The following is a 15,052-nucleotide window of genomic DNA, read 5'->3' as shown; positions in this document are numbered from 1 at the left end:
GCATATTTTGGAATATTAAAAATATGATAGGAATTGTTTAATTGCCATTTTTGCCTAGTGAATCACATTGCAATAGGGACTTCAATGAAGATTTCACCAAGGATGTTCTGCTTAACAAAGTGTTGGAAACTTAGCTAAATATTTAAACAATCTAACAATATTCATGCTTCAGGAAGAAGTTGTGATGTCATTGACTTTACAAGACTATAACTAAGGTTAGCAATGTTTTTATTTTTCATAATGTGTACTGCATTTAGAAATTCCAGTCAAGAACTGAGCTTTACCCCATACATGTGTATAGTACAAGATGGACTGCACCTTATAAATGGGGAGATAGAAAAAAGAAGCTTAAAAAGTGGGAATGAATTAAAATTATAAGATTAGCTAATACATATCCACTGGTAACCTCAATAGTTACAAATAAATCACTAAGTTTTAGTTACTAACATACATTTGGGGAACATGCTACCCTAGTTCCATTTTCAGCACTGAAAAGTCACTGCTGTTAAAAATGTCACTCCAGCTTGAGTTCAAAAATAACTTTGGCCACCTTGATAAAACAGGGTGACACGATTCAAAGAATTGTGGAAGAGCACCTATAACTAGTTCAAAGAGAAAACCCTGAAACACAGTCTGAACCTTCTAGAAGAACACAGGTTAGTTTCCTACAGATAGTTCATTAGAACTGAGCACTGAATTTCAATAGTGGAACATGTATGTCTTTAGGATGCAGCATATATTTAATGAAGCAAGCATTTCTCATCTTCAGTGTATTCACAATGTGCTTCTAGAATTGCTATGTACTGATATTAAAAGTAGAAGTATCTCAGGTCTGCACTGCTGTATAGTGGGACAGAAATCTACGAGCAGACAAAACTCAGGCTGTAATAACACACCAAGCTCTGCCAATCTAAATTTTTCCTTCATTTGGAGACTTACTAGAAGCAAAAACTTAACTAAGTGGAAGGGGCTTCAAATGCCTGTATTCTTAAAAGTCTAGTACAGAAAAAGGGTCACTACTCTTATCTGAGGAACGTCAAACAGACAGTGGGGAACAAATGTGCTGGAGCAACAATCAAACCCAAGCCAAATGGTCAAGTTTACCTTTCACAGAGTCACTAAAGTATTTGTAAAGGAAAGCAAGGAAAAGAAACAAATGACTTCCCAAATAGTTCTTGAGTTTGAGGAGTCCAAACCAGCGTGGAGAATATCTGCTGTTCACATTGCCTTCAAAAATAATTTGAATGATTAAATTTCTCCCTGCCCTCATTATACCTCCCTAAAAGCTTTGACATATAATCAATAGACAGACAGCTATCTATACACTACAAAGAACTTACTCTGCTGCCATAAGTGCTGTAGTAAATCAGAAATCCTAACTTTCACCTTAACACCACACTATCCCAAGAAACAAAAATACTGCACCGTTATGTAAAAGCACATTTCAGTTATTAACAGCATTACTAATTATTAATAGATTGCACGTCAGTTAAAGAGAATAAAGCATTCACCTCTCCCTAGCACAACCAAATCTGAGAGAGTGGGGATCATATTATTTAATAACAGACACTGATGCAATGACTTCATCTACAAAGTGTTCACAGTGCTCTTTAGGGCTTTGGTTTCAATTCTTAATAATTTTAAGTAATATGACCACACATTTTTGAACTTTTATGCTGAATTTCGGTTCTTCATGTGAACTTATTATCATTTAATCACTCACTGCATGCTAAACCATTATTTTTGTAATTATTTCTATCATCAGACCACTATCAGTGAACAATAAATTACAATGCTGCATGAAAGAAACAGAATTGGACGAGAGATGTTTGTCACATACTTTTACATAGCTTACATATAAACTGCAGTCACATCCCACAAAATCAAATTACTTGCCAGTAGTACACATTTGTACTATTCTTCTATGCTACTCTGGTATGTATATTTTTATGTTGTATTATCCTTGCCACACAGGGTTAAGAAAGCTCTCTTTTACTAAGCCGAGTCTTGCATAATTTATTTGCATTATATTCGTGCTTCAGGATGAAAAACCCACTGCTGTGCAAGTAGTGCAAGAAACAATTTCTGCCCAAAGTTTACAGCTAGTAAATTAGTACAAGATGGCACATCATTTAATTATTTGAAGATTGTATTGATTACGTACATAAACTGATCACTTAACAGTAAGTGTAATTCCAACTGTATTAACTTGGGTATGTGATGGACAACAATTAATTCTATTATCTCTCTCTATAAATTTCTGCAAAGAATCCAGTGAGCACAACATTAAATTCCCAAAAGTTTGAATCCACATGCACTGAGCCAAAGGACACTTTCTATTTGCCGATAAAGAGCTAATGTAATTCATAATAAGAAAAAGTCCACATTTTAAACATTACCTCTACTCAATACCACATTTAGAGAGGCTAAAATACATATTAAAAAACACACCAGAATACCAGTGTTTAAGGGAGAAAGTTGCTCAGAACATACATTGCCTCTTCTTTATTTGCTTAACCTAGACCTGAAAGTCTGTCCCAGCAGCTTTCACTCCAGAGACAGTCTGACTCCTGGCTTTCGAAATGTCTGCAAGACAGTGAGCAAGGGCAAAATGTCAATGGAAGTTCAGAGAGAAGGCAAATGATAAGGTCAGGTCTTTGTATGTAACTGTTCCTGTGGCAGAGTCACCCTCCCCCAAAACAGAGCTTAGTTCTTATTGCTGCTTTTGTTTTTCATTGAAAGATGCTCAACTGTTAAAAATAGCTTCTATCAAAGCTATTCATTTGTCATTTGAAAGAATTCTAAAATATAAGATACGGCAGCAGCCAGCAGGGAACCTGCCAGCCTTCCCTGCTGGAAATCCACTAACAGCTGTTCTCAAACAGCAGCTCCTTTTCTCCTTCTCCCACATGGCTAACACTAGTAAGGGGCTTGTTTCTGGAAACTCCCATCAGCAGCACCAGCAGAAGTACCCTTCAGCTTCACAGTCTGCTGCCATCACAACAGGCATCTGCAGTCAAACTTTTGTGGACTCTACATCCTGCTACAAACACATCTGCTTCTCCAGCTGTCCTGCTCCTTCTCATTTTTTAACCTTCCCAACTCCTTTCCTCTTCTGCCCTTTCTGCCCAGATCCCTCTATCTTCCACAAGCAGAAGCAGCAAGCAAACAAACTAAAGACAATTCAGGGCATCAGCAGGGATGAAATTAACTCTTTTGCAAGAATGCTTTATGCCTTTAAACCAAACTCATCTTCAAAGGCTGTTTTTCAGAGGGTACAGGAAACACACTTCCTACTGTAACTGGGTAAGCAAACATCATTTGCTAGTTCATTTTTCTGCCAGGACTGTGATGGAAGCAATAGAACATTCAGGGCAAGGAAGACACTAGTAAGTAATTTTTAGAGTAGGAATTTAAGGTAGCATGTGAGGACATGTCATAGAAAACACTTTTATTTACGACTTACAAAATCTGTTACTGTTTCCAGATAACATAAAATTAAAAAATAAAATGCAAACACAAACTCTACAAAAATCTAGAAGTTTAGATTGTTTTCACACGAGCATTCATTGCAGTATATAATCACGTACTTTTACATCCACTAAAAATAAAGCCATTCTTTTCATGACTTGCAACTAGCTCTTTTTTGAGCATACAAGATACAACATAAGTTGGATTAAAGCAAACCTACGCAACTTTGGAACCCATATGTCAAACTTACAAAGTTTAAGAAAGTTAGTTCTTTGAGGACTAGAACTCCAATACATTATAAAGCTTTTCCCATGGGAGCCATTTATATGAAAGTAAAACAAAGAATTACTTTAAAGCTGATGTAAAAATAAAACATGGAATTAAATTCATTTCTAGTGTTATTCCATACAGTCACACATGGGTCAATTCGTCCCATGACTTGTAGAAAATACTGTCATGAATCATGATTAACAAAGAAAAAGCATTATTTAAAGGAGTCAAATGAACTAGCAAGCAACTGTCTGAAAGATGCTGAATTAAAACTACACTTCCCATCAGCATTAAATAAATTCAATCTTCTTAAATGTATATTGACTTAAAGTTCTCAAAGCAAATTTATTTTGTCAAATTAGTGTAAGATGCAAACACAAATGAGCTATTATAATGCCAATATTACCTTATTCAAGCAGATTAACTCTTGCTAATTATTAAATTACACATCTTGCCTGCTGCATATTCTTAGTTCATAATAAGTTCTAATTAGCTATTTGAAAGTGATCAGGGTGATAGCTGAATATTCGCTGTGCGTAAGGATCACTGTCCGTGGCCATTTTTTGTCCCGTATAATGGTGGTAGCTCTCAGGATGAAAGTGTTCACAGTGAAGGCTTATCCATTCTCTTTCAGTACTGTATCTTTCTGCTTCAGCAAGTATTCTTGTTAGAGCCATGATATAACTCAAAGCCATCTGAAGGGTCTCGTACTTGGAGAGCTTCTTATCCTGACCCCACTGTGGAACCACCTTTCTCAAACGATCAAAGGCTGTGTTCAGTCCTTGCATCCGTCTTCTCTCCCTGGCATTAGCAGCCAGTCTTCTCTTGGCAGCGTTCTCCATCCTTTCTGAGCTGCACTTCACAACACAGCCTGGTCCACTTCCACACTGGCTGTCTGATTCTACACCTGAATCCAAATTACTGGATTTACAGGTTTTCATTTTTGTTTTACAGTTGTAGCTTCACACACACACGAAAATTACTTTTAAAAAATGAAGCACCTAAACTGCGGTAGTGGAAGGCACTCCTATGACTAGCCCGTGTACTTCTTGAGTCTTCTTCCAAACAGCAACGAGGATTTTTTCTTAGCATTAAAGAATAACAAAACAAAAGGTCTTCTGGCTCTTCCGGAAGTGTCTGAAAATTGCTTCTTATTGCTTAATGGATTGCTTAAAGAGTTCTCAATGCCTTATGCTTTCATTCTTTTCATTTCTGTGAACTCAAAGGGATAGAAAACACAGAAAACTCCATTCTCAAAATATGAGTTACTGAAGAAGATTGTCCTTTTAATCCAAGAAGGATCTTACTGAATTAAAAACACATCACTTCCAATGGCCATTCTGAATGAAAGAAGTTCTGATTCAGTTTCGGAGAGTATTTTGAAATGATGAACTGTTGCGATCTGAAGACATAACTTTGTAACAAAAACCTCTCCTTTCTTGACTCCTGCCGGTAAGCAATGATTGTGTCTTACAGACAAGAAGAGGCTTTATAGAAACTGCAAAAGCTAAACAGGTGGTAGCAGGTGGGCGGGCGGCACTCTGCTTTCCATCCCAGTACCTTCCCACCCTGGGAACTACAGGAAAAAAAAAAAAAAAAAAAAACAGTAAAACCCGAACATTACAGCCTTCATCTGTTGAGAAGTCTTCCAAAGCCATTCTGTCCAGCCCTAACAACTTGCCATCTGGAGCAGTGTCTGGCTGGCCCCACAAGACTCTAGGCAGTTAAGCAAAAGATCCTTTCAATGGATAATCTGTTGCAACTCAGGGAAAAAAATCTCTCACTGTGCATTGTAGTATTCATACATTATCTGAAAATTCTAGTTAGATAGTATTAGGGCTAAAAGAAATAATCGTTCTAATGAAGGAGAGGAGAAATAAGCTTGGTGATATATGGCAGAGAATACTACTGTGTCACACTATACAGTGCTGAAAGAAGACTGAAATTATCAGAAGCCCTTTAGGATTCAAGTACACTCCATTGCAGAGTGCAGTACCTTGAGAAAAACTGGTATTGTATATTTCCATGTCAGTGATGTTATGAAAATAATTTAGAAAATATTTAAACAGTTAAAATGTAGCTATGGATTTATCTAAGAATAATTGTAAAAGTATTTGGAGAGGTTTTGATACAGACATGCAAAAGCATGTATGCATACAAACAGTCTGAAAACTGTCCTTTTTAATATACTGTGCATAAAGTACATATGCATATTTGTGTGGTTTTAAATACAAAATGTTTCTTAGGAATATCCTTAAGTAGGGAAGGAGAATAAAAGATGTGAAAAAAAGAATCTGCTTGCTGGTAAGAGACCATTTCTGCTACTAACTGTACTGATAATGAAGGAACCATTCACGCACACACTATAAACAAAACTCTCTGTTTTACTGTACTTATACTATTAAAACCATAATCTACATGAACCTACAAGGAAACATCATATGATCATGTTATGATAAACACAGAAGGTTAAAAAACAAAAACAAAACAAAACAAAAAAAAAACTGCCACACAATGATTTATTATCTGTATTGATTTCAAACTTAATTAAACTGTTACCAGCATTCATAAATTACTAATTTTTTTCATTAGAGGCTGAATACTGTATATTTATTTAGAACTATGGCTCAATTGTTTTCATTATGACTCTAAAACTTGGTGTAGTTGTAAACAGCTGATTAATCCCTAGCAGAAGCAATGACAATGAAATGAGGTTGAATAATCCAAAAACAATAGGATGCAATTGAACACTAATGGACTCCAGCATGACAGATGTTGAACGTAGGCTGTTACGCCCAGTTGCTCTGCTCTTAATATTCTGAATCCTAATGGTCTTGAACAGAGATGATAGTTGGGGTAGGGAGTCTCCATTATTCCATTATCAAAATGTATGACACATCTTCAATTTTTAAAGTAGCACAACTTTATCACATTTCATGCTAATGTTCCATGTTCCTATTTACGTGCATTGACAGATGTTCTCCCAAACATAAAAAAAATACTACCACACATTAAAACATTATTTCTGAATGACAATTTGTGTTTACTTAAGTGCGTGAGAGATTTGAAAACAGCATCTTTCAGAAAACTGCATAAGCTTATGTCTCTTGCAGAAGGATCAGCAATTAGAACTTACTAAATATTTATTTTTCTGAAGACACTTCATGGGAAGTAATGCATGTGCAACAGAAAAAAAAATACAAGTCTGATCTTCATGCTATTGCTGCAGCATATTTTAGTATTGCAACCTATTATGCACAAATAAATTTTAGTCAAATCTTTTATTGCTTAATCTCAAGGGATTTTTAATATAGAAGAATAAAATAACATTAAGGCCTTTATTAAATTAATCAACATTGTGCATTCTCATGGGATAGTTATTACTTAGTTCAGACTATTAATAAATCAGTGTTAATACAATGCTGTTAACTTCATACCAGAAATACAGAAAGCATTTCTGATTTAATGTTCTGCAAGTATGAATTACAAAGACTTCAAATATACTGAAAATCACAGTTCCTAAAAACTTTACTGTCATTTACTATTTTACTATTCATTAGTGTAATAAAATATACTGTTATTTTTCCCCCTTCCTATTTGATTCACCATCATTATCATGCTTTGACTAACACATTGGTTTAACCTCCTGAGAGAAGTTGTGATTTACCTCTCTTCCTGAACAAAGTGTAATTTCACTTTATATGACTTAGTATAAAATCACGGGATAAGGCCCCAAGTTTATCTGGATTTACTAAGACCCCTAACAGGATATTATGACTTACAAGTGAAGCTAAAAATTGTTTCTTGGCAGGTCAAAATGCCTCTTTTTTGTGTCACTTTTTTTTTTTTTTTAAGTTTCTGCTTTTTAATAGAGAAATAAATTTATTTGAGAATATAAGTGTTTTTATTTGACAATGTGCACAAGAAAAAACACTTATGCTTATATGAAAAGGCTATTCTTTTCCATAGAAAATTGATTATTAGGGTCTTATCCACACCAATTAATTTAATTCATTTGCATAGTCCATTAGCTATATGAAAATATATCATCTTAAGCTAGAAAACAAACTGCTTTATTGCTCAGTCAATAACAGAAGGGCTATCAGTGAAATTTTCCCAGGTTTCTTCCCCTGGTTTGTTTTTCTCAACATTTCATCTTGTCTTGAGTATTACTTATGTAATTCTACTCCCTCTTCCATTTATTTTTAATAATTTCTCAGAGATCTTATTCTTTTAAATTATCTTTCGAACAATTCTCAAGATACTTACCATATTAGTTTTCAGAAAACTAATAATATGTTCTAGTGTGAAATACTGCTGTGCGTGGTACTAAAAAGTGTCTGCATCCCAGTTTATGCTAGTTTCATCTCATCTATACGTCTATGATTTCTCAAGAATTTCCCTTCTACTCTTATTTTGTTCTGTCATAATGTATTTTAAAGCCAGAAGAAACATTCAAATCACCAGGAAGAAGTTCTGCTCACTCAGATTTCAATCTCTCAATCTCTTACTATGCAGACACAAATTTCGAGCTGCTCCGTGACCCTAGCAGCATTATTCTTGGTTCACATTTTAATTCCAAAATGATATTTTAAATCAAAATGTTGTGTTTTTCCTCAGAGAAAATCAAGAGAGACAGGTAAGAATGATTTTTCAATCATAAACCAAATTATTATATTACCTTTAAGTCGCCACTGATATTAGGAAAATAAGGGATAGTTTCAGTCCATTGAGAAATGAACTAGGTTCAGAATTTAGGACTAGACACAGAAAAACATAAAAAGTTTTCTGCTAGATATCCAAGTTAGTAACTCAAATTAGTAACTCATGCTGCACTCTTTAAGAGGAAACTTATATCCTCCACCTGTATTACTGTGAAAAACACAATTTAATTGCTTTCGTAGGGAATGACTCTGGCTAACTACTAATTTTAAAATGAAGTGAGAGTAACATTCCTGGTTAAAATCTATTTCCTGAACACCCTCTCTCCTCTAGTTGTACTAAAACAACATATACAAGCAATACATCAAAGTAAGAATCTTACCTCTTCCTTTTAGCCAGATCTCACTATTTCATTTCAGGTACATCCTTTCTAAAAGCCTCATCAAGATTTCTTACAACTGTAGGATCTTCAAAGGTAGTTTATTCAGAGATAATCTGAAAGACTGGCATGCCGTATGCTGCTTAATTAATAGCAGGTGGGTAACTACCAAAATGTGACTATCCTTAAGGGCTCAGTCTCTAGTAATATTTGACTCGGCTCACAAGACAGGCTAGCAATCTGTGGTGCAGGGAATAATGTATTTTCCTTCTTTGGTTATATTTACATTGTTTCCCCTATCACAGCTGTAGGATTATTAGCAAACAGAACAAATCTCAAGTGAATGTTGTATGCTAAAGGAGAATTTAGACACTAATTCATATTGGGAAGTTGAATAGCAATCTACAGCAGTAAGATGAGTTTAAAATAATTTCTCCTAGTGCTTCCCAGCATCATAGGGTGCACCTTTTTTACATGTTCTTACAGTATTTCATTTTCCTCTAAATACTCTCTGGGGTGAGCTTTTCCTTCAGTCTACCAGCTACACTTATGGGTATGCTTACCATACTATCCTCCAACTATTGCTTCTTCTCAATTTAGCCATTTCTCCTTGATATTCACCCTTATAAATGCCACACTATCTTACTTAAATAGCTTCCCCTCAGGTGATCCTACACAGAGCAGTCTTTTAATATAACTTTGTTTTAAAGCATGCTTATACAATTAGGGGGATGAAAACCTGAAAAAAAAATCAAAATAGAGAAGGAGCTCATTTATCATGGCAGAGAGGAACATGTTTTGAACCTGTTTCCCACCTATATTATGTATTGAATAATGATTACTATCACATACATATATATGTATATATATAACTAAACAACTAATGAAAATAAATTTAGTATGATATTGCAACACTGTGCACTGCTAAAGCAACAACAATGAAAAACCTTTGACAGGTTACAAATGGATTCTGCAGATATGGTGGCACCAAAGCTCAGCAAGCGATGAAACAGTATATATGAACTTGGATTTATTTGCCTATTTTCAAAAGTGTATAAATGTAAATAAAATGAATGAGAGCCCTGACACTGCAGCAATACCAATGTTACAAAGAAAACAAAACAAAATAAAAAATATTAATCTTGTTAAATAGAATGGATTAACCAAAACCTAACAGGAAAAGGAGCTCACAGCGTTCCTCAATCAAAAGTTATGGTCGCAGCATCTCAAGCAACAAAGCTAAAGCAGTTTAGGACATCATCCCATTTTAGCAGAGCGTGTGATTTGATGTTACATCTTGCATGCTGAAACTTTGGGCTTTTACTAAAATAGGTACTCTTACTCCTTTCCTATCCTTAGTGTCTTACTTACTCCCAAACACTGGCAGGGTAAGCTGTTGTGCAGCTGTAGGGTGAGTCAGTTCCCCAGGCCTACTCTGTGGAAAACATACTCTTTCTTACATTGAAGTACAGCTCTCTATCATGAACGTTTGCTGAATTGATTTAAATGAAAATCACACAATCATTTGATTCAGTGCAAAGGAAGTGGCAGTACCATGTGGCTGCATGGAAGCAGAGACAGAGCTGAAACTGTAGGCACAGACTTTACGGGGTATGCTATCCTACAGCTTCACTACACTAGGTGCAACATATATCATGGTAAGAGACAAAATAATCGTGTATGCCCTTTTATTCCGCTAATATAAACAAAGAGGTCAACTTACAATGTCAGTAAAAACTGCTACACTACAGTCAACCTTTTCAACCAATTCAGCCTGAGGCAGATGTCCAAAGATGAAAATTTCTGACTGACTGGTTTAACAAAATTATGAAAAATCAACGAAAAGAAACAGCAAGCAAGGATGATCAAGAGAAGAGTGCTCTAGGTGATCAAAGGTATGAAGGTACGGAATGGATTTCATAGAAGAGACAACTCAATGAGAATGGACTCCTTAGACTGGAAGAGAGACTGCAAAGGGGAGATATGAGAGATGTTAGCAAAACTAAGAGCTATATTGACAGGGTGCTTAAGAATCAGCTCTCCACTCCTTCCTCTAATAGAGAGCTAAAGTGCATCAAATGATGTTATAGTGAGGTTCAAAGCAAAAGCAAGAAGATATCTTTCCACACAATAAGTAGTAATTTGTCCATCTCTCTGCAACATAACTGCAGATACTGCGAGTTTACATAAATTTAGTTAGAGACTGAAGAAATGAGAGCCATCTCAGTGAACCAGGCAGTGCAGAGTACAGTCAGGCTCAACAGCTGAGCTGATCTAACAGCTTGAGACTGTCGAACAGGAAGTTGTGGCTATACTCTCCCTCTGCACATTCTGATGTTTACATGACTACACAGTAAGCCATTTCTCTCTCATGCCCATCAGAAATATATCTGAAGGATTGATTTTCTGCTGGGTTAGTAAGTTGAATCAGCTCACCATGTAGTCAGTCAAGTTTGTCTTGGTGTTTTTGTGGAACCACCTGGCTAGGAACAGTAGAAGGGCAGGCAGGATCTTCCTTTTAGGACCACAGAAAAGCTATTAGATTTGTACATCTGAATCATGTAATGGTACTCATATGAATAATGCATATGACTGCTGTATTATCCTGGAATTCCTACATTACCCATTTCCTATGCCATAAAAAAAACTTATCACAAATAATCACTGTTTTAAAAAAAAGTTGTTTTTTTTTTTTTCTAATTAGACAAAGAATACCAAGATCATTAAAAAATTAGCCCTTAAAACGGATTTTTGATTTGAATTCAGAACAAAAGCTGTAAGAAATCCTAAACAAAGAAAATGAGCAGGTAACTAACTATGCTGACAGACAGTTCAGAATTTCATTCTGGAATGAAATTACTTCCCCAGAAGTACCTATACCTTTTTTTCAGCATATTACATTTATCAACATTCATCCTAAATAATACATGTACACATATACCTAAAATGCTAAATACTATAATTTCCAATTCCAATATGCCTATATCCAACTGACTTGCTAATCAGTAACAATGCATTTTACTTGGACTTTGCTGAGAGCAGTGATTTCCAGCGTTCACAAGTCCATAGGCAACAATACTAACTATATGTTGCAGACAATGCAGTAGCAGGTTCTTACAGCTGTGTGGCATTAGGGCTTTCTCAAGCTAGCTACTGAAAATGATTAATTATCAATGCGTGAAAAGACAACCTGTTTTTTTCTCATATACCTTTTTCTCTTAATATGTTGGGATTATCTTGCTGATATACAGGAGAAAACTAAAGCTGCTCAAACACTACTATAGACTCTGCATTGGCAATTAACTTATTTTATCACAGCCATGGAAGAAACAGCTGTTGCACTAGTGGAGTTTTCTGTTTGTGAATAAAGAGGAATCGAAAAAGGAAGTTATAAAAGGTGCTTCATGGTATTAAAACACAGCAATGTAAGAATGTGCTTCCATGGAAGTTTTCCAGATACATCAGCAGAAAAACTCCTATTTAAAAACAAATGAACTAACTGCATGCACATACTGATTTTTGTCGGGCAAGTAGCTTGACATACTTCAAAGGCAGAACCAAAAAAACACTTCCAGCACTTAGCTATTTTGTTAAATGTATTGTTCTATGTAATTTATAAGTGTCAGAAAGTAGCAGTCTGTAAGAGTAAAAGCACCATTTCTCTCTCTGGACACCAACAGCTAGTCCACTTGACTTCTCATGAGTTCTTTTTTTCTCATACAGCAGCCCTCCCTGGGACGGGACCAATAATGCTCTCTACATCCTGCTTATTATTCTGTCCAGCAAAGTGATGGAGCATTCATTTTGCCTGTATTTTTTTTTTCCTGCAGTGAAAAGTCATTGTCTATAGTCTATTCTTTTCTGTATCAAGAAGCATCAGATCAGATCCCTCAGAACAAAGTTGGCATCTCCCCTGCACCTATAACCACGGAACACTAATGAGACCTGTAAGTGGGTGTTACAGCATCATCAATCTATTTATGAAATGCTATTAGTGCATCATTTCTATACCATAAAAGCTTTACAATCTGCAACTAGCTTCACTCAAAAAGAATTAATGTGCAGGACAAGTATGAAAATAAGAGTTTAATTTTTTGAAAATATAAATACTTCTTGACAAGGCATTTTAAAAACTAGAAAATTTGGAGAATTGTCCCTGCTCTGAGAAGCAGAACACTGCACCAGCATGAAAGTCTATGAGGGGTAAAATATGAAGTCTTGTGTCATGAACCTGTAAAGACTCGAGTATGTTTAAAGCTTTGAGTAATCCCACTGAATTCAATGGCAGTCAATTTGTATTATTTAAGACAAACACTGGCATTTGGAATTTCAGGGAAAGAGAAAAAACAAAGAAAGACAACGGAGAAAAATAAGAGCCATAAGGTGAGATAGAAGGAGAGATATAGGCAGGAACAGAATGTGAGAATAAAAGATGATTAAGCATAAGGGAAGGATTCAGGTGGGTTGAGCTGCACCAATGTACAGTGGCTGGGATCTACAGTTTATGGTATAAGGAATTTTCTTATTTTTTCCTTTTCAAGACCTTTGACTTACCGTAATATGAAGAAGAGAATGTAATGCATTTTGGAAATGAATTGCAGTTTTACATTGGGTACCTAAGCCAAGTCAGAAGAAGACACTCAAAACTCTTCATCTTCAGAAACATAATCAATGCTGTGACTAATGTTGTCTGCCCAAAATATGTATAAATTGTACCATTCAGTCTACTGACTGGAATAAAAATATATAAAGCAACAGTGGAGAGGGTGATGACAAAAGATGGTGCAAGCTTTTCATAATTTTTTATATATTTTTTTTCAGTTCAGGAGGAGCTATTTTCTTGTGCAAACAGGCATAAAATTACTACCCACTGTCCTGCTTCTCATTGATTTCTACTTGGCACAGTTTGCCAGATGCTGTTTGGTCTAAGTGTTGCCTTGACCTCCACTGGTGATGCTGGCCCCTTTTGGCTTTGTTGCACTGTGTTTTCCCAGCAGGGAGGTCCCACCCCTCTAATAGTTCAGTTGCAACTTTTGCTAAAGGCTTATAGGTTACCCATATGTTGTACCGGAGGGGCCAGTCTGACTGGAATTAACTCAGAAGTGGCGTCCAGCATTGTGGCTGGAGCTGGCCCAGGGGAGATTATAAATGCCCCAAAACTAATTAAATATCTTGTCTCCTGCTGGTAAACAAAAGAGAATGAGGGCAAAAATATGAAATGCCTGATTTAACTTGGATCTGTAAGTAGCTTGACAACACCAACCCTGAAGTCAGTGGTGCATGATTTAAAAGCCCCTAATGGGTCAAAGCTGTTAAATAAATGAGACTTTTGTCTATTACCCTTCACTTCATATACTTAGAAAACTGCTATGTAAATGTACTTACCATCAGCTTTCAGAGTATTTCACAACAGCATTTCTGGGGTAAGAGCCACATTGTCCATGTATTTATGTGGAAGTATTCTTAACTTTCAACTTTTACCCTGAAAAAAATACAAAAAATAAGTATTGCCATTCAAAGACATACATACAAATAAGAAATTATAATATTTTCAATAATATTTTCAAGGACCTAAACCATCAAATGCTGCTTCATAAAAAGGAAATAGAAGAATTCACTCATTTAAGAGTATATTTGTAAAAATCATTAGCTAAGTGACATTTTCAATGAGTCAAAAGTATTTAAAAAGTTAACTAAATTATTGGAACAATGGATCATGTGTTTTTGATATGTATCATTTCAGATGTAATGTATTCAGTTTTCTAAATTAAAAATCCTCTCTCATGGCATCGTTATGTGTCTATATGGCTATAGTATATTTTAAAATACTCTACTGCAAATTGTGCTTTTCTTTTATTAATATGTAGTAGTTATCATCTAAATACTCCATAATACATTTTAGAACATTAAATATTGTCCTTCAAAAAGCCTGTTAGTAAAGATAATGAGAATTCTCATTAGATGTTCCATATACTAATTTTACATATATGCTTAACCTTACATGTTTATGTAATACTACTGTAGTTACCGGGACTAGATGAATGTGCCAAGTTAAAAATAGCTGTAAGTCTTGGTCATCTAGGACCTCAGTTCATAATGATTTTAGTGTGAACCAGACAGCGACTGATTTAATGAAAGAATAGCATTCATCTTTTTTGGGAGGGCATGTGTTAAGTCTTTTTGTTTTCCATACGCATATTTTTACTTATTTTAAACAAATTTAAAAATATATTATAACAAGATTATCTTTCCTTGCTGAAATTTGAAACT

General features: G+C 35.3%; 1 protein-coding gene across 1 annotated transcript; it reads right to left on the bottom strand.

The window, feature by feature from the left end:
• Positions 1-1,654: 1,654 nt before the first annotated feature.
• ATOH7 (atonal bHLH transcription factor 7) lies at positions 1,655-14,751 on the bottom strand. The gene is made up of 2 exons (XM_068688975.1): positions 14,168-14,751; positions 1,655-5,317 (listed from the first exon to the last, which is right to left on the bottom strand). The coding sequence occupies exon 2, from the start codon at positions 4,680-4,682 to the stop codon at positions 4,227-4,229; it is 456 nt and encodes a 151-aa protein (XP_068545076.1). The 5' UTR covers positions 4,683-5,317; positions 14,168-14,751; the 3' UTR covers positions 1,655-4,226.
• Positions 14,752-15,052: the final 301 nt, after the last annotated feature.

This window comes from Anas acuta, chromosome 7, assembly GCF_963932015.1.
Source record: "Anas acuta chromosome 7, bAnaAcu1.1, whole genome shotgun sequence".
Classification (NCBI taxonomy): domain Eukaryota; kingdom Metazoa; phylum Chordata; class Aves; order Anseriformes; family Anatidae; genus Anas; species Anas acuta.
The sequence above is the reverse complement of the archived record's forward strand: the minus strand, read 5'-3'. Positions and strand labels throughout refer to the sequence as shown.